Here is a 26235-nt window from a genome sequence, read left to right as displayed (position 1 = left end):
TTGAGATCCTGCGGCCGGCAGCGCTGCTCCTCTGCATCCGCAGCTCCCTTGCTCGGCCATACGGGACACTTTAAACTGTGCCAGCTGCAGTGCTTTTGGGACCATGAGTTGCCCCTGCCCCAAACACTGAAACTAGCAGAGGTGGCTTAGCACTACGTCCCCACTTTCCTCCACCCCTTCCTTAGCAACTTCCAGAAAGCAATGGGCATGGGATGCCTGCCGTGCAGGCACACAAAGCTAAGAGAACGAGCACAGCCATCTAGAGCTGACTTCCCCCAGCCTCGGCAGCTAACAGCGCTTTTTGAAACACAGGTGCACACACAAATGAGGCCACGAAGCCATCTCAGGGCACTGCTGATCAGAGCTGTCCTGTTCTCTGAGAGGTGAGCACTCCTCTCCCACCATCTGTAATGATTGCAGGTGTGTTTCTTGGTGTGCTACCTGAATTTTTCTTTTGACCTCTTATTTAATGTAGTCCTAGTTTTTATGGAAGCCTTTCTCATACTTTCCAGTAAAATCATGAGGAGGAATTATTTTCCAAACTCCAGTTTGTTGCACTGGAAGATACAGAAGAGACCTGCTGGGATTAACCCAAACAGCATGCACATGGCTGAATCACAGCACTGAATTTCTCCCCTGGATATTCTGAGACTTCTTTGAACGCTGCGAATTAGCATTTCCCTTAGGCCGATACTAGCAATAGGAGATGAGTGACGTTAATATTTAAAAGTTGTGTGGTAAATCTAATTTTCAGATTTGCATGCCAAAGCTTAGCATGTACTGAGGTGCTTAAAACCGACGTATAGATGATGTAGCTACAATTTAAATGTGTAGTATGTCTCAGCATTTCATGGCCCTGATTTACAAATATTACAGGGTTAAAACCAGCGAGTTGTAAGCATGATGGTATGGCTACCCTTTCGAATTATTAGTACATGATAGAACAAAAAAATTACCATCTCACAAACTGTGATTATGGTCAGTCAGCACTTGAAAAATAATTGGTTTGGTAGAATAATTTTAATTTTTTACCTCAAATTTTACTGGGAGGCCGTAGGCAGTGCGAAGCATGTATTACACTCTCAGATTATACTCTCATCTCCAAAGATCAGTAGGTAGTGCTAAAGGTGGTGTGAGAGCAGGAGCTGTGTGGTTCAGCAGCAATCAGCTGAAGTGGCACAGTAATGTTCTACCAAATTCATTAGGATCCAAAATGGCTAGAAACAGTAGGTTTTATTAATCAGTTTTATGTGCTCTATGAAATTTGTAAGTGATGAATCTTTATGGGAATGTTTCAGGGAAAAGCCCTAGATTAAGTCTCATTTTATAAGCTCTGAAAGAAGGCCAGGGAATGCAGTTCTGGAGCACTGTTGGTCCAGTATATTTGCATCCATGTCCAAAATAATTTACCAGGGATTCTGCAGTCCTTGTTTTGCTGGCTGTTAGGAGATTTACCATATCTAATGGTAAATAATGCATCAAATGCATCATAATGCATCAAATTAATCTAATAATTGATTTTTAGCAAACGAAAAGCATAGCAACCAGGAGGTAACTCGAACCTCTCTCCCCTCCCAGAATGGGCTGCCTGTAAGAGAATATTCCAGAGTACTGCGATTTTTACAAAGACAACTGGGGTAAATACCTATAAATTCAAACTACATACTGTTTTTTCATGAAGCAACTGTAATGAATGTGACTCAAGTTACAGAGCTAGTTGCAAGCAGACCCGCAATGGAAAACATATGCCAGATAGCATATGCGAAGGATCCCAGCAGGCGATAACTACTTGGCTATAGGCTGCGTGCAGGACAGTTCTGTGCGGTGGTGAATTGTCCATGGTAAACTACCCTAGTTCAATCCATTAAAACAAAAAGTACTAAAGGAACAAAAAGATCCCTGATCCGAGTCTTGTACCCCCTGCAGTAAGTCAGCTATCGCAGTTCACTCACTTCTGGGATGTGGAAGGAGCCCCACGAGTAGCTAAGGCGGCCCGTGGGAGTGGGCTGGCAATCAGAAGGCAGAATAACTTTTGGGGGAGTTTTGAAGGCAACTTTGAAACAAATTTTGTAGCTGAATATAAATCTGGTGAAGGAAAAAGGTGTTGATTTGTTTATAGAAGCAAGAAAAAGGCTGGCTGTAGCATTTTGTGTCCTCCGAGTTCGGTGTTACTGTCTTACTTCAGCACTTTCCTCCAGTGTTAAGACAGACAGGTGCGTAGACACGTAGTAGAAATTTCAGCAGAAGTTAGACTTCCTCTTTCGCTTGAAATTGGTATTCCCGGATCAGATAAGACAAGACTATGGACAAGAAAAATGAAATGCTACAGAGAACTCTAGAATTTCTTACCTACACTGCCAAGTCCAAGCGAGGGGTTTTGATAAGGAACCTGAGATCTTGGAAAGAAGCAAATGGACAGTAGAACAGAAGCAGGAGTCCAAAGAGACTCATAGGACAATTGGAAACGGAAATAATGGGTGGTTTGGACGTAACGCACAGGAACGTTCAAAGCAGCAAAAGAATCATTAAAGACAAATACCTTACAGCAACACAGAGTGCAGGAATCTGATCCTCTGGTAGGATTTTTTGGGAGAGATGGTGAAAGGAAACAGGAATGGAAAGTACAAGAGAGATTTTATCAATGTCCTGCTAGACATGACCTGTGGCATTCATTAAACCAAATTATATAACCTTGCATCATAAAGAGTTAATTTCCTTCAAATATTCCAATTGTTAGGCTACATCCCTATCTCTTCACATTAAGATGTAAAACTAATTATGCATTGTTTGTGACAAGTAGTTTGTTTATGCCGTATAAAAGAAATGGATTGAATGGACACCGTAGGCAAAACACTTCTTAGCACTAGTATTTTTGAAACAAAGATATAATTAGGGCTTAGATTAAAATCTGATTCTTCTGAAAACCATGGAAGAACTTTATGCAAGAAAGCAAATAACATGTAACAAAACCACCCTCTTCCCCCTCACAGGAGGATTTAAGTCTTTCCAGAAATGGAATAAACAATACTCTCGGGATACTCTGGAATGCTTATAGGGGTTAGTTTTTAACATGATACAATAAAGCATTGTATAGGGATAATATTCTTGCAGAGTCAAAGGACATGAAAGTAAAAAGGGCTGAGTCATGGAGAGGCAGCATTAAGTATACAACAAGCACATTTAAAAACCCTTGGTTGTCTGGGTTATGCTGTACCTTCCTGATGGAAAATACCCAATTTACTGGACCCTCACCTCAGTGGTACCAGAAATTTTTTGTTACCAGAGTAACAAAACTCTATATGCTGGCCTTTGTAAGCGTATGATCAAAGGGACTATCCAATTTCCACCCACTGTGTGCAGGCTGCCAATTTAAATATTTACTACCCCTTGAACTGGCCAGCCAGGAACGCAGCAGCAGAAAGGAGTATGAACCACATATGTACTGCCGCTGACCTGGTACATGTTCTGTTTTCTGGAAAAGGTACAAGAGGAATTTGAAGTGAACATGCTGTGGCTACATTAGTAGAAAAATTCACTATGTGCTTTAAAAAACCAAACATACAACACCCCTCCCCCCCCCAGCAAAAAAAAACATTTACAGCTATGCTACAGTAAGAACATTGCTTGAGTAATGTCTCAGATAATTGTCCTTGCTATAAGCCTACCAATTGAGATATATTGTTTCATTATAGAATAAGAATTAATGAAGCCACTAAGTATTAATTTCCTTTAAAATGCTGTTGTTCTATTAAGTGCCTTCAATGGTTAGTCATTTTCTCCCCATAGCTGAAGTGTCTTTGAAATGTGGTGATAAATTAAACAAATGGGAGAAAACTGGTTTTTTTTTTTTGACTTCTGTTGTCTTGTGTACTCTGCCTTCAGGAGGTAGGAAAATTTCAGGTATGCCCTGCTAAATGCAAACGCTTTCTTTTACGTATGTCATCTAGTTCAGAAGAGGAACATACCTCTTCATTACCAACAAATATTTGAGGCGAGCTCTGAAGGTTTTTTCTTTTTCTTTGTATTTTGCTTACTAGTAGAATGTAATGGTCAGAAAGATGCTAGGAAAATTAATCATCTTTGTAAAGGAAATATTTTTTTTGCTTGGCAGTCATATCCAAAATAAGATGTTTCACTGTGGCCAAAACAGATTACAAAGGCCACCATGAGTTTGATGTGTGTTTTATTCCTGCAAAACCACAATGCACTGATTGCTAGATTACCCATGTCAGAGGTGCGCTGGAATGAAAGCCTCCTTCATGTTTTACCTTAAGGTCCAACATAGCTCCTGACCATAGGAACTTGGCTGGATAGTGGGCGGTTATGGAAACATTTTTGGATCCCATCACACCTGGTGGCCTCAAGAGGCCACTCAAGGATTTGGGGGAGCCTTTTGCACCTGCACAGGAAGTCCTGGCTGTATATTGGTTCCATATTGCTTTCACTTTCTGGAAAACAGAGAATATGTAAACTGTAGATATGGCAAATACATAAAATAAGGAAGATACTGAATATTTTCAGACAGAATATTGATGTCCCACTTATTTTGTTATCCACATAGTATTTTGCTTTAAATAAACGCTTCATTGAGTCCAATCTCAAAAGTGATAGGACTACAAACTCAATAGAATTTAGAATTTCATTTATCCCTTATTATCAGTATTATCCAGAAAAACTTTGTTGTTGTTTTGCAGGTGTTTCCTCAGGCACTCTCAATAAGATGCCCTCCTGTTTCCTAATTATCATTTACAACTAGGAAAAATATCATAAACTGAACACATGCCACACTTTCTTCACCTAGCCTGGCTTAGTACTGAGAATAAGCTAGTCTTCCCTATGCTAGATACACAGATGTATTTAGATTTGCTCCCAGCATTCTGTTCTCAGGATTCTAGGTATCAGTTTCTCTTCATCTTTCCAAGTCCATGCTGCTTGTTGCTGCTGTTTTTGATTTCTTTCCAATTTATTAATATTCTTGTCATACCATGGTGTCCAGAACTTAACAGTAATCCAGCTGCAGCCTCACTGAACATGTGTTGCAGCAATGTCATTTCTGTGCAGAGTTTCCCCTAATTGCGGCTCTCATGGTAGGAGATTCACATTCAGTTTATAAACATCTCAAATCACGTAATTAAACTTTAAAGGAATCTTGGTACTTGGCTCTTACCTATGGCTTTGAGAGATTCTTAGAACCACAGGAGAGCGAAGCAGAAAACTCAGGGCAACCACTGCTCACCTCTAGTGTTTTCTTGCTGTTTTCCTTAATTTTCTCTCTCTCTCTCTTTATTTTTTTATTGAGAGCCCATTGCATTTAACATTTTACTTCTGGCTTTCATTCTTTTGTAGAGTGCCACGAAAAGTACTTCATGAGCACATGCTTGTATCAAACACATTTTTCTTTTCAATTTATCCTTTCCCCAAAACAAGTCTCCAGATTTTAAATAAATAGCTATCTGGAGGAAGGAATAACAATGTGTTCTTCTAGCTTGCTATGGAATATACTGAGCTTAGAATTGTTCCTTACAGAATTTTATTTACCCTTAATGTTTTGGTAAAAACACCATCAGCAATGATTTTCCCTTTTTGGCTATTAAAACTTTTGCAGTGGTTAATTGTTGTAGTGCCTGCTGCAAGGAGCTGCTCAATGCTGTGGTTAGCAGGAAAGCTTAAAAAGCCGAAGTCGTTTAGAAAGTTCACAATAGATAGTTGACATATTTTTGCTTGTTGTCAGCTAGTGCTCTCATAAGACCATAGACAGCATGAGTGAAGTAGGAGGAAACAATACATCTGCAGACACTGGCAGACAGCATTGCTTGCCAAATTTGGCCACAGTTTCTTTAGATAAATAATTTCTCAGTGACGTGCTGTGTTGAAACTACATAAACAGCAAAAGTTACTAAGACCTGGGCCCCAGGGTCTTGTGGGTTTCAAGATTTTCTGCAATCAATATTCTGACATCTGCAAATATTTTTCTCTAACAGCTGGTGCCAGGAACAGAGCAACATTACCATCACTTTCTATGTATTCAGGATTTTGAGTTTATTGAAATGATGTCTCTTCATCCCCAGCCCTGGTCAGGACCTTTGCACTATTATAACCACCAGCTCATACGAGAAGGCTTATACAAAAGTTATCAAAGCAGCAATCTTTTCTCAGAATGGCTTGTGACCTCTTATAGCAACAACTCCATTAGCATTTCAAGAAATGTACAAGGAAAAACCCCATATTAAGTTTTGGTCTCCAGAATTATCAAGGGTTTTAGAGTAACTTCTGCTGAACATAATGTAACTTACTTTGCACATTGAATGTATGGGGTTAGAGGTTATTAAGGTTGTTTTTCCTACTTAGGACCAGACAATAGCTAGCTTCTAACTCTGTGCTAAGACTTCCTTGATAATTAAGATACTTCCACTATGACAGTCATATACACTAGAGCTATGTGAAAAGTGTTTTCTATCACTGAGGAATTTATGCAGGAAACAAATGTGCGTAATTCTTCCTGAATAGAAACATCCCACAGGAAAACCTTACCTGACTAACTTTTATGGAAGCATCTCCAGACAATCTTCTGAAGTTATAAAAACAAATCCTTTATTTAACAGATATTCTTTAAAAAAAAAAAATCAATTTCCATAACAGAAATCAAACCTATGCATGTCACATAAGACATTCTGAAGGCAGTAGTTGTTGAATATTGACAGTTACCCATGGCACTGAGGAAACATGGGCTATGCAAAATGAGTAACTGCATTTATTACTACTATTGCCTAAGTAGGAAAGACCAGACAGGAACAAAAATGTACTTTTAAAACAGTTATGCTTTTCTTTTGATGATATAACTTCCAGCACCTGGCCCCTCCTCTAGCAACACTCCCAAAGTAATACTGTTCTCTGAAAAAAGTCTGAACAAAATTAACACACTTTGTTCCATTTTCAGTCCCTCATGTACTAATCAGGAACAAAGCAGAGATATGCAAGTATGAAAAAAGTCTCTCAAGCACTTTCTTATTTCAGTCATACCTTAAGGCAAATTTGTAAATTTTAAGGGAATATCTCGAGAATTAAGGATAGAGCTTATGAAACTCTTTTTCTTTGTAGTTTTTGATCAAAGTTAAATTTCTCAGAGAACAGGTATGCACAGCAATAACCCCTCAGCAGTGTCTTAGGATAAGACCATGTTAGTGATGTTCATGTAATTTTTACATCTGCAAGTATTTCTTAAAGTAAACTTACATTTGCAGTCCAACTCTACAGGTAAAATTTCAGTAGTTCTGTGCACAGTGTGATGATGGTATTTCAGTGAGTGTAAATGTTGAGGGCAACAAGGTAAAACTATCTCAGTATCTCATTTCCACATAAAACGTATGAAAGTGATAATAGAATATGGTATCTTCTCAGAGTCTCATGTTTTTAAAAAAAGGATGCAGCAAAGCCTCTTGTGCAGTTATTCTTGTTGCAGGGTTTAAGTCTAGTAGCTTATCAAGTAGGTCATATGCTTCATCAGGAACCTGATCCCATCCTTTCATGTCTGTTGCCTTCATTTCCAAAGCACCATCAACCTCCTGAAAGCTCTTCAAGTGTTGAATTTGTTTTCCGAGTGTCTCAGGAGCACACGGTTTGTCTATTGCAACTGGCAAAGCTGAGTCATTTACAGACTTGCTGGGCACTTCACCCTGGGCTCTCTTACAGCTGCTATTTGTTCCTCTCAACTTCTCACAGAGGGTTCTTAAGTTTTGCGCTGGGACAACTTGGGTACACAGAACTGATTTGCCTAGAAAACAAAATTTACAATAAGCAACATTTTATTATACTTTCTATGCAACTGTAACTTCTAAGCTTGTTTCAGAGAAACTTCATGTCTTGAAGTGTAACCAGCATTAAAAAAGAAAAAAACCAAAACACCAACCTATCAAAAAACCAAATCCAACCCCCCCACTCCTCCAAACCAGCCATGTTTTACAGCAATAGCCCCAGCAAGTCAGAAGGATAATAGTCTCAGTTCTGCTCAGAACAAAGCTGCTTGGGTTTGTTTGTGAAGTTATGTAGTGACAGGTTGTCACCCACCCCACACACCATCTTTTTGCATTTCACTGTCATTTTCACAGAACTGAAGAAAATTAGATACCCCAATTTTTACACCTCTGTCTGGAGAATGAAAATCGATGCTGTCAGTTACACTTCCAGGTAGCAAGTGCTGCAGCATTTGGCTTGCAAACAATTAGGGGAATGGTATTTTAGTTTTTTGTGTGTTCTGTGGTGGTGGTGGTTTTGTTTTTTTTAAACAGGCCAGCTGTTGGTTTTTGGTTTTGTTTTTTTTACTAGCCCTTCTTGAGCTAGGGGGAAAAAAGCAAGGTTTACATCATCTAAATATTAAGTCATATTGACTTAAGCCTCCAGGGCAAATTTTGCAGGAATAGAAACATTGCCTCAAGAATTCTAACCAAATGCCTGTAGAAAACATTTACTTGGCATATTTCACCTCAAGTAGCCCGGACGTAGTGAAAGGCAGTAGACAGGTTGGGAAACCTATGGCATGAAGTACCCCATATACAAATTATGAAAGATAGGAAAATACAAAACTTTCTTAAAATTCTGTATATATAGACTAGTATTTTTAGTATTTTACATGCAAAAAGTGTGATTTACCTCCAAAATTATTCCCAAACCTAAAAATATATTTTTATATATATATAAAAAAAAAATCTCAGATTGTAAGTCACTTCATTAAATAGCAGACCAAGCATACATTTTCTCCTTTTCCCCATAATTAAGGTTCGCATACCAAAAGTTTTAGCGGCCTGAATGGTTTCTTTGGATCCACGAACTGTCATGATTTGTGCCAAAGCAGTTAAATCATCACTTGCTTTGTAAAATGGATACCGTCCACTGAGCAGAGAAAGGAATACGATTCCTGCAGACCACATGTCAATTGCTGCAATTGAAAGCAAACTTAGTAATAACTAAACTCACGATTTCATCACAAACAAAATAACAACTTTCTTTAAAAAGAAATTATGACCTGAAAAGTTTCTATCAGAAAAAGTTATGTTCTGAATTACCTACTGACTTTGGTCACATAGATAACACTTCAGCAAACAGCAGAAATTACTATAATTAGGTTGAAGAATAATTTCCTGCTTTGATGCAGAGGGAGTGTTTAAGCTTTTCCATAGATTTTTTCACATGAGTAATTCTATTACCTTGCTAAACTTAAAATGTACCAAAACAATGTTTGAGGTTGTTTTACCCAGGGAGATGAGAGGGGGCGAAAACCTGGCTAGTTTTGATACTTATTTAAGTTTGCTTCATATGAATAAAACCTTAAATAAAGATCATAAATAAAAAATAATTCACAAATGAATGCAAATCTGAATTTTTCTGGGACTGAGGCTGCTACAATTAGGCAGTACTAAAAAAATTTATCTTACTATGAACTTTGTTCCTCTCTAATATGAAATCACTTGACAAGATGGCCAGTTTAAGAACTGTAATAGTTAGAAGTTATTCATCACTTTCATTGTGTTATGAAGAGTACAGAGAGTACTCTGGGGATAGACGCCAAAGCATGATGGAAAATTTAATACTGAAAGTTATGAGAATACCTGTCTGCCATAACTTTTTGGCTCACTAAGGTGCACATTTTGAGAGATGGCAAGGAAAATGAAGGAGAGAGTTTGAAGGATTCTCAAACTCTAAAGAGAAAAATTAACAGTTGGGAAATAAAGCCATAGTTAGTCTACTGCTCTTAAAAAAAAAAAAGTAGTAAAATAGGCAGTAATAATTTGGACATTTTAGTTACAAATACTACTAGCATAGGACTCTGGGGAAAAAAAAAGGTATTAAGTTGCCTTCAGTTGCAAAACCAGCTTTTAAGTCTTTTATTAAAAAAAATAAAAATCCAAGTTAATCATTTGGCACAATTTACAGTGGAAAAATTTTGTATCTTCTTCATAGTTTTGTAAAAAAGTTTTAGTATTACTGTATCACTGTTGAAAAGATCATACTATCTGTTTGAGGTGTTGTGCATCACCCCAAGCATGTGGTTGGGAAAGCTGGAGTTATCAAGGTCAAGACCTTTAAAGATGTTTAACTACTTAATTCTTGCTGAAATTAATAGACATTACATATCTGAATGGCTAGTAAATCCTGGCCCCACAATTCTGGTAGAGCTGGGATCATCAGCAGAGTGCAAGATCCTGTGCCATGACACCAAAATCATGATTCCTCTCTGCTTTTGTCTATGTTATCCAACTAGTGAGGCAGACCAAGGAAAGGGGAGCAGAGGGACAAACCAAGTGAAAGCGTAACGGGAACTGTATAACGTTAGCTTGGGAGTTTAGATTGTATTCCCTGCACTGTGAACCTGGGTCAGCGGCACGAAGGCAGCTCTGGATAGTGTCAGCTGGATCCAGCTGGTAACTTGGTCTCGGCACAGAGACCAGAACTAGTAGTAAGATTGGCAGGAATACAAGGAGGTGACTACAGCAGTCCCAGATGGAACTGGACAAGAAGATTTGTTAGTTCAAATACAACATAATCTCATAAACATTAGTATTGGTCTACCCAGTTCTAATTAAAGCCTTTGTTGACATACTACAGGAGCTCGGCACCACTGACTCAGTACTTTTAGTGCTGTCTGTGCCACACCCAAGGGTTTCCAGATTTACCCATATTTTCTGTAATCCTGCTCTCCATTACCCTAGAGAACAGAAAACCGTCTGAAAGCATATTTAACACTTAGCATGTGTCCAAGATTTCCTAGGTATGTCTTCTTTCTGCCTAAATTCTGTCTAGACAGATTCAGAGATTGTCTAAACTTGTCCTGGATTTCTGGATGTCTCCTAGCCCAAACAGCTGGCTGTTAACAGCACAGGCACAGCGACTCCGAACCGGCTGCCATACTTCTTGAAATCCCAGTCATACCCACAGCACAGACGTTGTTTCGAATAACATTAAGCTATCTAGGGATAAGCTGATCAAATGTATTGTTAAGTCTATTCTGAGTGTGTATACACACTTTAAGTGCTGAAAATTGACAATTTTCTCAAAAGGTATTCAGCAAAAAAGTGGCTAAAACCTGTTATTTTAAATCCAATTTTTGAGGACATTTGTATTTATCCCCCTTCTTCATAAGTCAAAATCCTGGTCGTACACCAAATGTTTAACAGGTAACTTTGCTTTTATTGGTCCTCCAATCTTCAGGTATGTACAACCTCTCCCATCCTACTTCCATCAGCTAATGCAGTAACCATCCCTCTGCTCTGCCCTGATATTTACCCAGACTACTGAAACTTATTGATAGTTTCTGACCCTGAGAAATTAAAAATTTAGTAAGAAAAAATTATGACTTTTACAGATGAGCTATTTAGAGCACTAGCAAAAAGGAAAAAATCTGATAAAAAAATATTAACCAACACTTTCTAAAACACATTTGCAATTATACCATTAACTATTCCTGCTATGACAGCAAACTATGTGTGACAATCTGTCTAGAAAAGTATGTCCTCTCCCCAAGATTTATTCAAGATTTTACTTGAATAAATAAGCCAATAAGCCAAGAAACTTGATAAAAATTACAGCTTTGTTTTCTTTTAAAACACATTGTATTCAACTCCTGCATATGGCATTGCCCCTCAAATGAATAAAGACATATTCAAGTTTCAAACACAGGAAAAATATTCCTAACTTGTTCTTACTCTGAATAATAAACTTTTAATTAATATCAGGAAATAGCTGTTAGAAGGGATGACAAAATGAATTTCACATGTAAACAAAAACCCTGCCATAAAAAAAGACAACATAAGATGCATAAATGACAAGGATCAAAAGGTGAAAAAAGGCATTAGTTTTAGTCTGTTGTGCAGTACCTGTGGTCTGAGTGGGGCACTTTGTTAATACTTCTGGTGCTCTGAATCCAGGTGTTCCTGCCCTGGGAGCAACCTGCTGACACCTTGTAATAAGAGACAAAAATGTTTAGAATATAAAACTTGATAAATAAGTTCTAATTATAATAATGCTTAATATTATTTTTAGAATATACTTGTGTAAGATATGTAAACAGCCTAACCCTGCATTATTCAAGTTTTATAGCAGTTTGAAGCATCTTCAAACTAGCATGAAATTATTATGTGGCATAAGATAACATCCTTATTATATTATATTATCTATTATATTATTGTATTTTTATTATATTATCTAGCATAAGGTAATACCACAGAAATACTTATTGCATACTTCATCACAATGACCTTTTTTAGTTTCATTCAACGGCAGCATCGTTTTTGCTAAAGGCTTGTTTTCATAGGAAACTTTAAAGTTGAGACTAATTAACCAAAGGCAAAAAATGCACTAGATTCTTGAATGTGGATGCTCTGGCTTTGTATTAGTCCATAGCAAAGGTTCATTATTTCTGAGTGTTGACAAGAATTTACTTTTCGTTAGATCAACTAAAAGGTGTGAGATTACAATTATTTTTTAAAAAACTTTCCAGAGCTTTCTTATATGGCTTAAAGTGCCTTCCTTCTATGGGCCACTTCTCTTTTGAGTCTGGCAAATTGCTCATGTTTCATACTTCTGAAATGAAGTTGATATCACCATATTTTTTGACAGTCTGGGAAGAGAGGGACCCCACAGTTTCATGACTATGCCTAGTAAGCAGAATTCTCTGCATTAATCTGTGTTCCTTAATGTGTGGATAAAAGGCAATAGTACATCATAACCAAAACTAACTGCAGAGGGATGGAGTTGAACTGAGTTATTAAGATTATCTAACCTGTCTATTATTAGAACTTAAACATTATTTTTTAAATGAACAAATAAAACCAGTCATGTTTCCTTTTTTTCCCCCCCTACATTTAATGATTTCCAGAATCCAAACCATTGGCATGATTTAAGCCTATTAGATAACTATTAATGACAGATTGATGTATTGTCTTCTCTAAGTGTTGAATTAACTCAAGCAATTAAGTGGATAATTAAATACAACAATAAAAAATTATTAACTGTGAATCTCTCTTCCTGCAGATAGCAGTGAACCAATTATTCCACGAATTCCATGAACTATTCTTGTTTAAAAAGAGCATACTCAGTGTTTTAAGGGTTGCACAGATCAAGTGCTATCTTTCACCCACTAAATCAGCTGTCTAGTAAATCTAAGTTTCTGACCTTGCTTGACAGCATAGCAGACAATTTTACAACATTATCAAAGCAAATTACCTTGAAAGGCAAACGCTGCAAACTCTATCCGTTGCGTAACAGTCACAGGTCAGATTTGAGGGACAACCACTGGCAGCTTTCCTGGCTGCCCCATTGCTCACTGTTTTGGTAGAAATAATCTTCTTCTTTGTTACTAACTTCCTAGATGAAACATCTATCATCTTTGATTGTTTTATGAGCTGCAATGTAGATATTTTAGAGAAGGTGACATACTTAAGAAGGTTCCCTTTACATATAGACAGGCCAGTTCCTAAAATACTAAGACTGAACAGGTGCTCATGAGCAAGAAGCTGCAATTTTAGAACAGAAGACAGCAAACCTTTTTAACAATATCACAACATCTATGAAGCAGGCACTGGAGCTTTCTAAATATCCCGATTTCCTCCCCTTCGGAAAACATTTTTCAGTGTTTACTGAAAAACAATATACACTAGATATTCTGAAGCTACAAGACAAGTATTTTTCAAGTTAGTATAATGTTTCAAGAATTCTTTTGGTTCAACATGAGAATAAAAAAAAATGTATATGAAATGCCATAGCAACACACAGGCACTAACTCTAATTCTACAATAAAATGATCACTGTTGGCCAAACCCTCTAATTTAGTTGGGGTTTCCCCCTTGTCATATTAAATACTAATTACAAAAAGTACAGAAAAATATTTATTACAAGTTTTCTCTCCAGCTTCAACTGCAAAATAAAAAAACCGAAGTTTCACAAGCTAAGTATATCTTAGTTACACAGATACACATGTAGGAAAAAAAGATTAATTTAGCATACAAACAATATCGGCTAAGGAGACAGCTACATAACTAGCTCTTTAAGAGTTTCCAAAGGGAGTGAAACAAAAAGGAAAAATTCTTCGAGCCTTTCAGCAAAGACACACTTAATAATCTGTTCAAAAACTTTTAGTTCCACAGCATCCTGGAGTAGTGTCCAGTCTTACAGAACAACCAGTTCTATAATTTTTCAAATATGTAACAGATGACTCTTACTGATGAGTCACCCTTCTTACTTTTGTACTCGAGTTCTCCTGGTATGTGGAACTATAGACATTGAAATTCCTCTCTCCAAAGACAGAGCGCTGGACAGAATGGTGCACAGAATCCTCCTACAAGAGCAACAAAAAGGACAATAAGGATCCTATCTAACACACAGTCAGCTGGATACTGACAGTTCAAAAAAAAAGTGTGAAGTGACATAAAACAAGAACAGCTGCATGGCAAGTCATTTTCAGGCATCAGTTTACTGTGGATGAAGAAAACATGGTCTAGACAGGACAGCAAACATGCTTACAAAACGAATCACACCTCAGAAGTGCCGTAAGACAACCTGAATGTCATCTGTACTGCATTTGTTATGCAACTAAGTAATTGAACATAGATGAATAATTATTGACTCGGGGTGGAGTTCCACAGTACACATCACTTGAAAAAAAGCTTTAAGGCTGTCTAAATAGTAACCCATGCTAGGGTTTTGTACAGCCTTCGGCATTGTATTATATCTAACAGATAGTGAATGATGCCAATAGGGTTACGTAAAGCTAGCCACTGTAATATGAACACTGTGATTCTGTGCATCACATTAGGATCCTGCAAGATACGCATGCACAACTTTTGTTCAAGTATTACATCTCCCCCTGTTGGATGAAGTCATACATTAAACATACAACAATATTAATGAAAAAGACTGAAAACCTTTCCTCCTCTTCCTTGTTTAATCTGTATTTTTGAAAGTGAGCTGGACCTTTTATCAGCTGCTTTTGAGGCTGACTGTTGAGCTATCTGTTTAGGTGCTGTGACACTGACAGAAACCCCATTTCCCAAGGCTATGGTGGGATTATTTTGCGAGCAACTTCCCTGCTGGTCTTCAGAGTGAGCAGTTTTGAGAAGTTCAATTTTCGTATCAGGGGTTCCTTGTGCCAAGCCAAAATCTACCAAGGCATACCTGAAAGACACAAATTTAGAATCAGGAGTCAAAAAGTATCCATCAATCAGTTCAATTTCCTATTCATTACTTACCTTTCTTTCACATTTTACTCAGTATGTTGCTTATCCGTACTGTTGCCAGCATCACAGTCCTATTTTCCTCCTTCTCCTCCTCTTGTCCTATCTTACCTATCCCCTCAATGTTTTTACCTGATACCCATCTTACTTCATTGTTTCTTGTCCCAAAATCTTCTCAAGCGCATACTTTCTCCAATGGTTAAAAAAATATTCCCAGCAACTCCTTTCTGGGGTTCTTCTAGTCCTACAGCTCCAAACCTTCAGCCAACAGTCAAGTACAAGTGACTTGACCCTTGCAGGATTCCCATGGGCAGAGGCACAAATGTAGCAGTGAAGACAGACAAGACTAACAATGCTGTGAGAGTTTTGCCAGACTTCAAGCAATACTACTGGAATTTACTTCAATCTTCAAACAGGTAAGAGTACATTAGTTCACAGTTCAGTTCTGTCTTTAAAAGAATTATTTTTTGCTACAACCAGTACAGAGACAATCCAGCTGTCTCTGCGTCTCAGACAAACTCAGCTCCATGGCCTCCACACCCAAAGTAGAGATTAAGGCTCAACCAAATGCTGGAAGAGCAAAACGACAGTACGAATTCATTTTGACAGATTAAAAAAAAAACAAACAAAAAAACCCCAAAATCAGTATTTCTCAAATTTTTAAGCTTAAGGTTTGGCAAAATATAATCAAATCTCGCCTACAAACTTTCACTACATAGAATCATAGAATCGTTTAGGTTGGAAAAAACCTTTAAAATCATCAAGTCCAACTGTTAACCTAACACTTGCCAAGTCCACCACTAAACCATGTCCCTAAGCACCACATCTACACGTCTTTAAATACCTCCAGGGATGGTGACTCAATCACTTCCCTGGGTAGCCTGTTCCAAGGCTTGACAACCCTTTCTAAACCTCTTCTGGTGCAACTTGAGGCCGTTTCCTCTCGTCCTATCGCTAGTTACTTGGGAGAAGAGACCAACACCCACCTCGCTACAACCTCCCTTCAGGTAGTTGTAGAGAGCGGTAAGATCTCCCCTGAGCCTCCTCTTCTCCAGGCTAAACAACCCCAGTTCCCTCAGCCGCTCCTCATAAGACTTGTGCTCCAGGCCCTTCTCCAGCTTCGTTGCTCTTCTTTGGACACGCTCCAGCACCTCAATGTCTCAACTGTACATAGCACACTACTCACCAATACAGCTATAGGATTGCTAGCACTGAATCAGTACCTTATTCTATTCATTTCAGCTCTTCACAAAAAAGCAGTACCTTGCTTTTTATGGTCCTTAAATATTGTAACTTGCAAGCAAAAAGTCCAACCATACTAGTTATAAACACTAATTCAATGTAAGGTGAAAACAGCCCAAATCCAGCTATCTTATCTGTATCAGTTTTACTCTATCCACGAGTAAAAATCTACAAATATCAGTCAACGCACCACAAGTCACTATTAGCTTTCTTATTAAAAAAAATACTGAATTTATTCTTCTTATTCTTATTTTAAAAATCTAGTACTTTTACTTAATAGTAAAATCTTTATTTTTTCAGGTACTTTTCACTCTACGAGGCAGATATTACATTAAGTATGAAAAAAAAATTCCTTCCTCCTCAAATCCCTAAACACAGAAAGAAAAGTTTTACAGATTAAAAAAAAATATCTTTCTTAGCTTTATTACTTAAGCACGTTATGCAGCTGGAAGGAAAAAAAAACCAAAAGCCTAATTGACTCTATTCTGCCAAGGCACACATCCTCAGATGAGATCACAATATGGTCATCTGGACAAACTTACTCTTTTAGCCGCCTGTTGTAGAGGAAGTTACTGGGCTTGACATCACGGTGAACAATACCGAAGTGATGAATGCGCCTCAACGCTTTAAACAGATTAAACATGTATTCCCTCACTTCTTCAAAGGAAAGAGAATTCAAAATGTCCTGAAAGATGATTTGGATACTGTAATTATGCAACAGCTTTAAATTAAAAAGTTTTACTACACATAAAAAGTCTGGGACTCACCAAGAAGGATTCATGTTCCAGATATGGCATAACAATAACCACATGATCATTTTTCCTAAAGCAATATTTAACTCCCATAACGTTATCTTGTCCCCTAGAAAAAAAGTAATGTCACTGAATAAAGACCAGAAGATGGGTGTTTATTGTCCTTTATTTCTTAAAAACTTCAGTCAGGCTTTCTTTTATAATCTAATTTATACTTTGACAGCTGTCTTATCAGCAGTCAGTAGTTATGCTGTTGCCTCTCATTGCTATGTTCCATTTGAGTTCTGCAGTTTGCAATGAGGGCTCCGCAGATTATTTGTGGGGTCCTGGTTTGTCGTTATGCTGTAATTAAATGTAGGACCTAACCTTCATGATACCAACTACCTTAAGAAGGTGCTATTCAGCACACTCTGGCCACAAGTATTCATTCTGTATTTTCTGATGAAGAGATTATTTTTTCCAAGCATTTCAGAACTGGAATTTTTGTTATCACAGAGATACATCATAGAACTTCTCGAATGGAAGATACAGCACCATCCGCAAACTGAGACTAGCAGAAAAGGGCATCCATTACAGGTAAGACACTCCATTTCTTATTTACCTCTTGATAAAAAGAAGATACGTTTTTGCGGTTAAAAAAAGGCAAGCGAAGTGCCAAAAATTAAAATAAATAAATAAAGAACATTAAGACAATGTTCAGCAGTTTAGTCATGACAATCACAATTTTTTTGTTTACGTACCCTGCTACTGTGAGGCACTGAAGTTCAGCAGCAATTCGCAGAGGGTGGCTGGTTGGAATCAAGTGTTTCAGAGCCATTTTTTCCTCGTATCCTGTTTGTAGTTGGGCTGTGGCCAAGTAAACAGAACTGAAAGTACCTGTAAAGAAGGGAGAAAAACACTGTCTTCGGCATTTTTAATTACGTCAATTCAGATTTTTACAGAGGTGATCTAACTGTTCGCAATCCTGCAGTATACTTGATACTACATCAAAAGCAGATTCTAGAAGAGAAAAATGCAGTTCCTTTTTTCTATTACTGAATTCGGTGATCTTGTATACAAGTTTTTTACGTCAGAAAAAATGCAAAAGTAACACTGTCTAACTTGCCTGGGACACAGAGCTCTTTGAATGTAAATTTCCTATCTTTGATTTGCTTTCTTGTTTAGGCAGCTTACTTTCATCTGACATCTAACTCTTCTCTCCCTACAATGTAAGTGGGCTATATAATGCTAATCTGGAAAGCACTGCCTTTACTATTCAAAGCACTTCTGAAATTGCTACATTTTTCTTAATTCTGTTACCTTATCTATAAAGTAAGACTTCTCACATGATGTGTAACTTTGCTATTTGTTTGCCCAGAGCATTACCGTATAAACAGAACGTGATACTCATTTGAGAAAGGGAGTATTCAGACTGTACGATAAACCTACCCACCCATTTAATTTTAAGGATATCCTAATATACCTCTTAGGAGGTTAATTTATCCTAATGATCTGAGATATCTGAACATACAAGTTGAAGCATTGTATGAATAAACAATACAAATCACTTCTGATTACGTTTTAAGTATTGTGTTTGCATCATGCTAGTTTAACAGTCTCTAAGTGCATACATACATCAAAATGCCAGCGAAAACTCTAATACTTCTTGCAGTCACAAAAGAAAAAAAAAAAAAAAATCGAGAGTCCCATACATTCAGTAAAATTGATTATAGCAGCAAGGGTTACCAAGTTGACCTAAGACATTATTTTGGTGGTGAGAACTGCTAAAAGAAAGTGACGCCAGAGTGGAATCCTAAGTTGAAGCTTGTTTTCTCATAATGCTGCAGAACTGCAATTGGTATTTTTTAAAAGCATTGTTTGCTCCCAGGAGCAAAATCAAAGTATTATTCATAACCACAGATTTTATTTAATTATATGATCTTTTTTATGATAGGCAGAACTCTTATTTTCTTTGTTTTGTTTTTGAAATTTTGTAGCACTGGTGAAAGGAGCTGAGGTTTTTTGGGGGTGTTTTTTGAGACAAAAACTTTTACCCATCACAGGTATTCCATCACAAAACAGTCATAAAAAAATCCAGCTTCTCGTCAACATCTTTGTTTAAAAGTGTGGAGTGTCACAAAGCATTTCAGAGATCGCATGGGTAAAGTTCCAAAAAGTGCTGAAATCCCACACGCAGAAGTACCTAAGAATCTATTTATAGTCATGCCTAATGTTTATTGAAGGTACCTGCAATAGTATCTGTTGAAGGAAAGGTGTACCCAAATGTTCTAAAATTTGATACTGTATGTCTATAGCTGCTTAAATAAAGCAGCTATAATCTTTCAGTCTCCTCCTCCGGTTCTGCCCACAGGGTTTCAGTGGAAACAAAGCCAACTTAAGGAACAGCAGTTAAATATGTCGAAACACAGCTGCATATAAATAGATTTCTCGATGGAGTGTTAAGACTTATTTACTCAAATCTACCTCAAAAATCTTTAGTTGTTGAAACTGGAATGCTGGTTTTTTGAAAGGCTTTAATATACCAGATATTCAAGAAAATATCTTGAAAATGTCCCTAATTAACACACCTCTAGGCTCAGCAACATATTAGAATTCCTACAGAGACATAGTAATAAATCAAAAAGGCATTTGGCTTAAATTGCATATATTGGGATCTTAGATTTATACCTTTTAAGTTAGAAATACCAAAAGAAATCTAAGTCTAAGCAAGGTAAAATAAAACATTTACCTTCTCCAATTTTTTCCTTAATTTTGAACACATTTACAAGCTGTGGCACTGCTTCATAAAGTTTTTCAATATCTTTTTTTATTCCTGCTGTGGAAAGAATGGGGAAAATAAATTAGGAATTTTATTGTTTGATTCAATATCTGATCTATATTTGAAATCACAAATCACACTTCAGTGCATAGAACGGTGAATTCACATAAACAGAGGAAAAAACAGCAGACGGGTATCTATCCCTGCTGACATTACCATCTGCATACTTGATATTATTATTATTATTCTTCATCACACTCCCTTATAAACTGCAGCATTTAAATTTTTTTTTTTAACTTATCTGCCACCTTGCAGTTCCTGAGAGCAAAAGCCTTCTGGTTAGTAAAACATCAACTTACAGCTCATCGATAAATGTTTTCATGAGATTTGCAATGTCAATTTCATAGAAGACAAAACTATAATAGTTGTTCCTATAAGCACAGGAGCACATCCATGGGATGCAAAAAAAAAATGTAGGAAAATAATTTTTTTTTTTAAGATCAATAATGCAATCTTTCACACTGTTACTTAAAATAGTAAACACACGTTTGCTCTGCATTTAAGTTGCTGCACTTTATGCTGCAATCACTAGATGGCATAACAACGATGTTGTACTGTATTATTTAAAAAAATTATGTAGTTTTCCATTCAGTTTACAAACAAATAGTTTACAGACTAATTTCTGTAAAGCAGGGGTGAAGAGTATTTTATTATACAGAAGTAAGCACAAACTGGTATTTGGAAAGTCAATCAAATGGAAGAAAAAAATTGTGTATACGTTTTTCATCCTAAAAATAAATAAGAAATTAAATTTAACATAAATATATCAATTGTATACACAAAAATGTACTATGTTTTACCAGGACAGTAAGTCACAAGGAATGAGAACTATTTTCAAAATATGAATGATATGCTAGAAACAAAGTATGGATTAGCATGCATCCGCAACCTTCTACGTTAGCTCACTTTATACAGCAACAAAATCTAAAGTCTACTTAAAGAACCCTTCCTTCCTGGTAGAAACCCAATAAATTAGTTGGTAATTCAAGTTATAGTTAACTTTTGATTGTAATTTTTTTTTTAATTTCAAAAATTTATAAAAACCAACAGACTAAAAATACTTTTGAGAACTGAAGCCTGCTGCCTCTCTTACTATCCATTTACTTATTTTTTTCCTTTAAGTTGTTCCCTCTGCTTCTCCACGTTATTTTGTTTTAAGTCATTTCGGGGGGGATATTTCAGGAATGGAAAAAACCCTACACTACACACCAAAACGGCTAACATTCATTTAAGATACTGGTTTGATCAACAAATACAAGTAAAAAGTCAATCAGTTCTGCTAGGAATCATATTTAAAATCTTCAAAAATATCCTAGGATAAAAATGACCAGACTTGTACTAACAGTCAAGATGTACAGGACCCTGTGTCTAATAATCCCTGAAGGAAAAGGCTATGGAAAACTGGTCAACTGTACAGTTATTCTGGTTATTCCCCAATTTTACAGAGCCAGATTAAGTTAAACACCTTGAAAAGTAGGAAATTGAAAGTTTGAGGAATCACTTCATTTTCCTGTCAATATAGTAAAAATTTCTGTTGAAAATAACACTAAAAATTCAAGAAGTTACTACATAACACTTTTTGAATTGATAGCATTCATATTGCCCACGTGCTCAGAAATTCTGAAATCTTCAGAAAATACAGGAAGGGGAAAGGCTGATATTTGTACTTCCATTTTCCCCAGGAATACTCAAAAGACGTTAAGAGATGAAACCACATAACAGAACTACAAAGAACTTAACTTAAATGTTATTGCATCACTCAAAGACACAGGCCTTTCACCTCAGGAAGAGAATCCTGTTATTGGGTTCTGAAACATCCGACATAAACTTCATCCCAAGAGGTCAGTAGCCACAGGACAGAGCTAGAAAATTGTTTTCAACAGCGATATAGTTCTGACAGGCTCTGTTAGAACAACATCGTTTAGAACTAGTTCGCTATCTAACCTGCTCCAAATAAAGCAACTTACAGTTTTGTTCCAATGCTTGCATTTTAGTCACTTCTGATGAGAGCTGCTTAAGCTTCAGTTTTTACTAAAAACAAAATATACTGACAGTAACTTACAACATAAAATTTGCACTGGAATTTCTCCAGTAAAGTTGCTTGGTTAGGAAAAAAGGACTTAACTCTGGCAAAAACCAAGACTCCTAACAAGGACTCAAAAGGCACATCTTTTAAGTCTTTAGAAACGAGCAGATTTCTACTTTCCTGGCTATAACAGGTTTTGGGTTGTTTTGTGCCACCAGTCTAACAGTCCTAAGGTAGACACTAACAATGATGAAAAGCTCTCTCAATAACTGCTATAGAATCTGCCAAATACTCCGTTTTGTCCAACACTGAACTCAGGCTCCGGCCTGGAAAAGTTCAATGCTATCGGAGCACTAACAGCGGGTGACCCAGGCTGCAGATCCTAGGCCAGAGCCCTGCCTACCCAAGGCACTGAGAGCATTTAGTAACTCAACACAGCTGCTTGTGTGGAAGATCCTGAAAAGTGCCAGAAACAGTCAGTGACTGTCCGTGTTGATAGACAGCAGTATAAACATCATCTGTTATCTTCTGGGGGCCTGAATCCCCAGCCGGGTATAGAGGACATACAGTCATTGTACCATCAGTGTATAATAATAATATCCAACATTTTCTGCAAGCAGATTTTAAAGTAATTTCTTTACTTCCTAGAATGAAAAGCATCTGCAAAGTGAGACAACTAAATGTTACTCAGCATCACTCTATGCAATTCTGGACATGGATGTGCAAGGGACTGACGGAGGACTATCTATTTCTAGGAAAATCAGTAGCCATTATATATAAGCTGGCTGACCATCCACAATTACTGAGCAAGCATTGTACAAAAAATCCAGATTGAAGTACATTCACAAAGAGACCCAAAAACAAGCAACAAAAACACTATCCAAGCTACATGTTCGTAGTTCACCTTCTCTGGTAAGAGCAAGAACAGTGTTTTTATGCACACAGACACATCTAAAGAAATTTAAGGCTAAGGCTGGCAATTATAGATTAAAAGGCAAAAATATTATTTTTGTGTACTTGTCTGGTCAGAAAATTTTATTCTTGAGGACTGCCTTTTTGGAATTCTGGTATCCTCTTATAATAACATATTCTATAATAAATAAATAGTAAGCTTAGCAAATTGTGACAAACTACTGCTGCTGAAGTTTTGTAACACACAGAAAGCAGGAATAAGCTTAAAATCAAAAGCAACCTCAAATGTTTTCATTTCATTAATTCTTTATACAACAGGACCATATACAGACAGGCTTATAATTGATGCTGAAACTTCCTGAAGTGATGAAGAAGCATGTCAGCACAAAACATGTTAGCAATCCCTATTTTAGCACATACCTGAAAGCTTGCTGTTCTGCTCATGCTTCCAATGGAGGTCTTCAGCCTGATGAGGGTGCTGTTCATCACAGTGAGGCTTCAACACTGTCTCCATCACAAAACAAACCTGAAGTAAAAAATCCAAGACTTTGAGGACCACTTCTGGACACCTGGGGGAGCAAGCATATCTGGTAAGACACTTCCTGGCCCTGCACTCAGTTCCTGAGATGAAATTTAGGGAGTTCGAGAAGTTCCCCTGTGCTACCTAAAACAACGAAGCGTCACCCATCATCCCAGAGAAAAACTAAACCAGTAAACCCACTCTTTCTAGTAAGAGGAAAAAAGGGGGAAGGGAAGGAAGACTGCAGGATAAGCTTAGACACAAGTGATTTTCTTTCATCTCTTGTGCGTTTCCTCATTCACATTAAAGCATTATCTTTTCCCTGAAGTTTGCTTTGAAAGGCAAGGAACTGATGCACATAGGAATAGCTGCATGGCATACTGCAACACCTGTACAAAGACAGAAAACCTGAAGGAAATTATAAAAGAAAAAAATATCTTCTCAATATGAGAGATTTCTCTCTCTTCTAGATAACATCAACAAAAGGCATAATTATTTGTTGTCCTCGCCCCATAACAAGAAATAATAGCACATGCTTATTTTGAAATGCTTTTTCCCAAATCTTGGAAACACTGTAAGTAAAACTGTAAATTAGTAAAGTATACTAATATTGTACAATCAAAAACCCCTGATAATCCTATTTCATGAGGAAAAGAAAGGCAGAGAACCCCAGGGCAGGATAACCAGTGATAAGTCAGCCTGGAAGCGCCACCTCTTGCAGTTGCCCAACACTGGTTCCATTCAAAGATCCTCCTTGCTTGTAACTTTGCCAAACCTTCAAAGTTCTGGCTGAACCTTTCTACACGGGGGAAGCGTATTCTGAAAAACTTCAAATTAAAGGATTCATTTGTTTCAGCTATGGAGCTAGAAATATATTTTGTCCCCAAAGAATTTGAGCTACCTTTAGTCTGCCATCCTCATGCAACAGAACAGGGACAGGCAACAGCTGGTTTTTTTGAGGGAGCTTTGCTGGAGAGTGGGACTGACAAACTAATGGAATGAGATTAGAGATATTTCTAGTCTCCCACAGGTAGACACTCCCTCTGCTAGTGCTGAGTAGGCAGATAAGCCTGTTCCAAACCTGAAATGGCATGGCCTCATTAGCAGAGTAAGGAGTCCAAATTAATACAGACGCCCCCCGCTGCTCACCACGGCCCACTTGCTCTGATTCAGCCCCACGCCAGCCTCAGCTCTAGGCTCTTCCAGTTCAAGGCTGGCCACAGAAAGAGAAAATGAACGCTTCTGTCTGCAAACTCCATGGGAACATGTTAATGGCTTGCTGGCCATGAGGAGGGTGAAAGGAGCTCAGTAACTCATGTGTCATTTCATTTATGTTAAATGCACAAGCTATCATCTGCAGAACCGATACCTCAAATACTTGAGTATATTAAAAAATGGTTTACTAATTTGGAAATGGGCTTAACAGTTATAAAATGGAACACCAAACAAAGTTTGATCCAGTCAGATATTTCGTTTTTACGAAGGACGTTTTGTCAAAAGACACCATTAGAGATAAAAAATTAAAAGGAAGACCAAAATGATCCAAAGTTTCAGCTCAAAGAACTTTCTTGCAGTTAAATCATATCTCCAATTAAAAAAACCAATGTTCTCCATAATATCAAAATAAGAAAAAAAAAAGATAGTGACAGATTTCAACAGACCACATAGCTTCAGGGTCTTGAACCTTGCACACAAAAATTAGTGATACTGCTGCTGAATCCTTAGCTAAAGCAACGCTGCGAACTGGAACACAGTCTGCTGCCACTAAAATGCAAAGCTCCTTTGAATGGGAACTTACACACAGACACCCCTGGAAAAAGCTCAAAATGCCAAAAATAGAAGTTGATACTAATAGCTCTACTTTGCCATTTAAGAAACGCAAATTTTGTCGTTGGATTAAGTCTTGCAGCAAGTTGACATGTGCTACAGATCCACAATAAATCTGTCTACTACAAGACAAGGAACAGAAGTCACACAGAACTTCAGCTTGCGCTGACAGTGCCAGCGCTGCCAGACAACAGGAAAACGTCTGGAGCTGGGCACAGCAGCGTGGCTTCCCGGGACCGCGTCTGGTAGCAAGACTCCTGGTCAAGCGCACGTCCCCAGCGGCATTCCAGCTGCGCTCCGAGAGCACGCGTGTTGCAGACGGGCGGGAGTCGCACACGACACGGCAGAGCTGAAGGCTTGCGACGTGCAAACGGTTGCAACGGGGGCGGTGGGGGCTCCGCGCGGGTTTGCCAGCGGGCGCGGGGCTCCCCGGGTGGCCACAGCCGCCGGGAGGAGGGCGGAGAAGGGCACTTCAGCTCCCCTCGAGAAGCCGCCCCTCAGCACCGCTGAGGCGGGCGCCCGTTCCGACCAGCCCCACGGGAACTGCCCCCCCGCGGGGATCAGCCGGGACGGTGGCGGGGCGGGCAGAGCGGGGCCTCCCCAAGGGCGAGCAGGCCGCGCCGCGCCGCGCCGAGTAGGATCCCACCCGTGCCCGCGGAGGGCCGCGCGAGACCGGCGCCCCCGGGCCGCCACGGCCGCACCCGGCGGGGGGCGGGCAGGCCGCGGTGCGGGCAGGGCCGGGGGGCGCGGCCGGGGGGGGCTCGCGCGGGGACTCACTCACGCGGGGCGCGGGCTGCCGCGACGCGCCGGGGTTTTGCCTGCTGCCGCCTTTTGCCGACCGCCCCGCCACGACCAATCCCGGCCCTCGGCGGAAGCCGCGACCCCGGCCAATGGGACCGCCGGTCGGAGGAAGGCGC

The 26235-nt window shown here is 38.5% G+C and overlaps 1 protein-coding gene across 1 annotated transcript; it reads right to left on the bottom strand.

The window, feature by feature from the left end:
• Positions 1–6320: 6320 nt before the first annotated feature.
• On the bottom strand, positions 6321–26213 carry CDC7 (cell division cycle 7). Its single transcript, XM_075156267.1, has 12 exons — positions 26100–26213; positions 23392–23497; positions 19944–20030; positions 17956–18091; positions 17231–17324; positions 17006–17148; positions 14913–15162; positions 14231–14326; positions 13216–13394; positions 11868–11950; positions 8783–8932; positions 6321–7771 (listed from the first exon to the last, which is right to left on the bottom strand). Exons 2-12 carry the CDS (start codon positions 23483–23485, stop codon positions 7395–7397), a joined length of 1689 nt encoding a protein of 562 aa, XP_075012368.1. The 5' UTR covers positions 23486–23497; positions 26100–26213; the 3' UTR covers positions 6321–7394.
• Between the last annotated feature and the right edge of the window lie 22 nt (positions 26214–26235).

This window comes from Calonectris borealis, chromosome 8, assembly GCF_964195595.1.
Source record: "Calonectris borealis chromosome 8, bCalBor7.hap1.2, whole genome shotgun sequence".
Lineage (NCBI taxonomy): Eukaryota > Metazoa > Chordata > Aves > Procellariiformes > Procellariidae > Calonectris > Calonectris borealis.
Note: the sequence above shows the minus strand (reverse complement) of the source record. Positions and strands in the feature narration are given on the sequence as shown.

Excerpts from the sequence above, each read along its gene's own strand:
- CDC7 (XM_075156267.1), bottom strand. The coding sequence starts at position 23,485 with ATGGAGACAGTGTTGAAGCCTCACTGTGATGAACAGCACCCTCATCAG. Across the intron at positions 11,951-13,215 it reads TGCAGCGTTTGCCTTTCAAG|GTGTCAGCAGGTTGCTCCCA; the intron begins GTAATTTGCTTT and ends TCTTATTACAAG. Across the intron at positions 8,933-11,867 it reads GTGCCCCACTCAGACCACAG|CAATTGACATGTGGTCTGCA; the intron begins GTACTGCACAAC and ends TTTCAATTGCAG.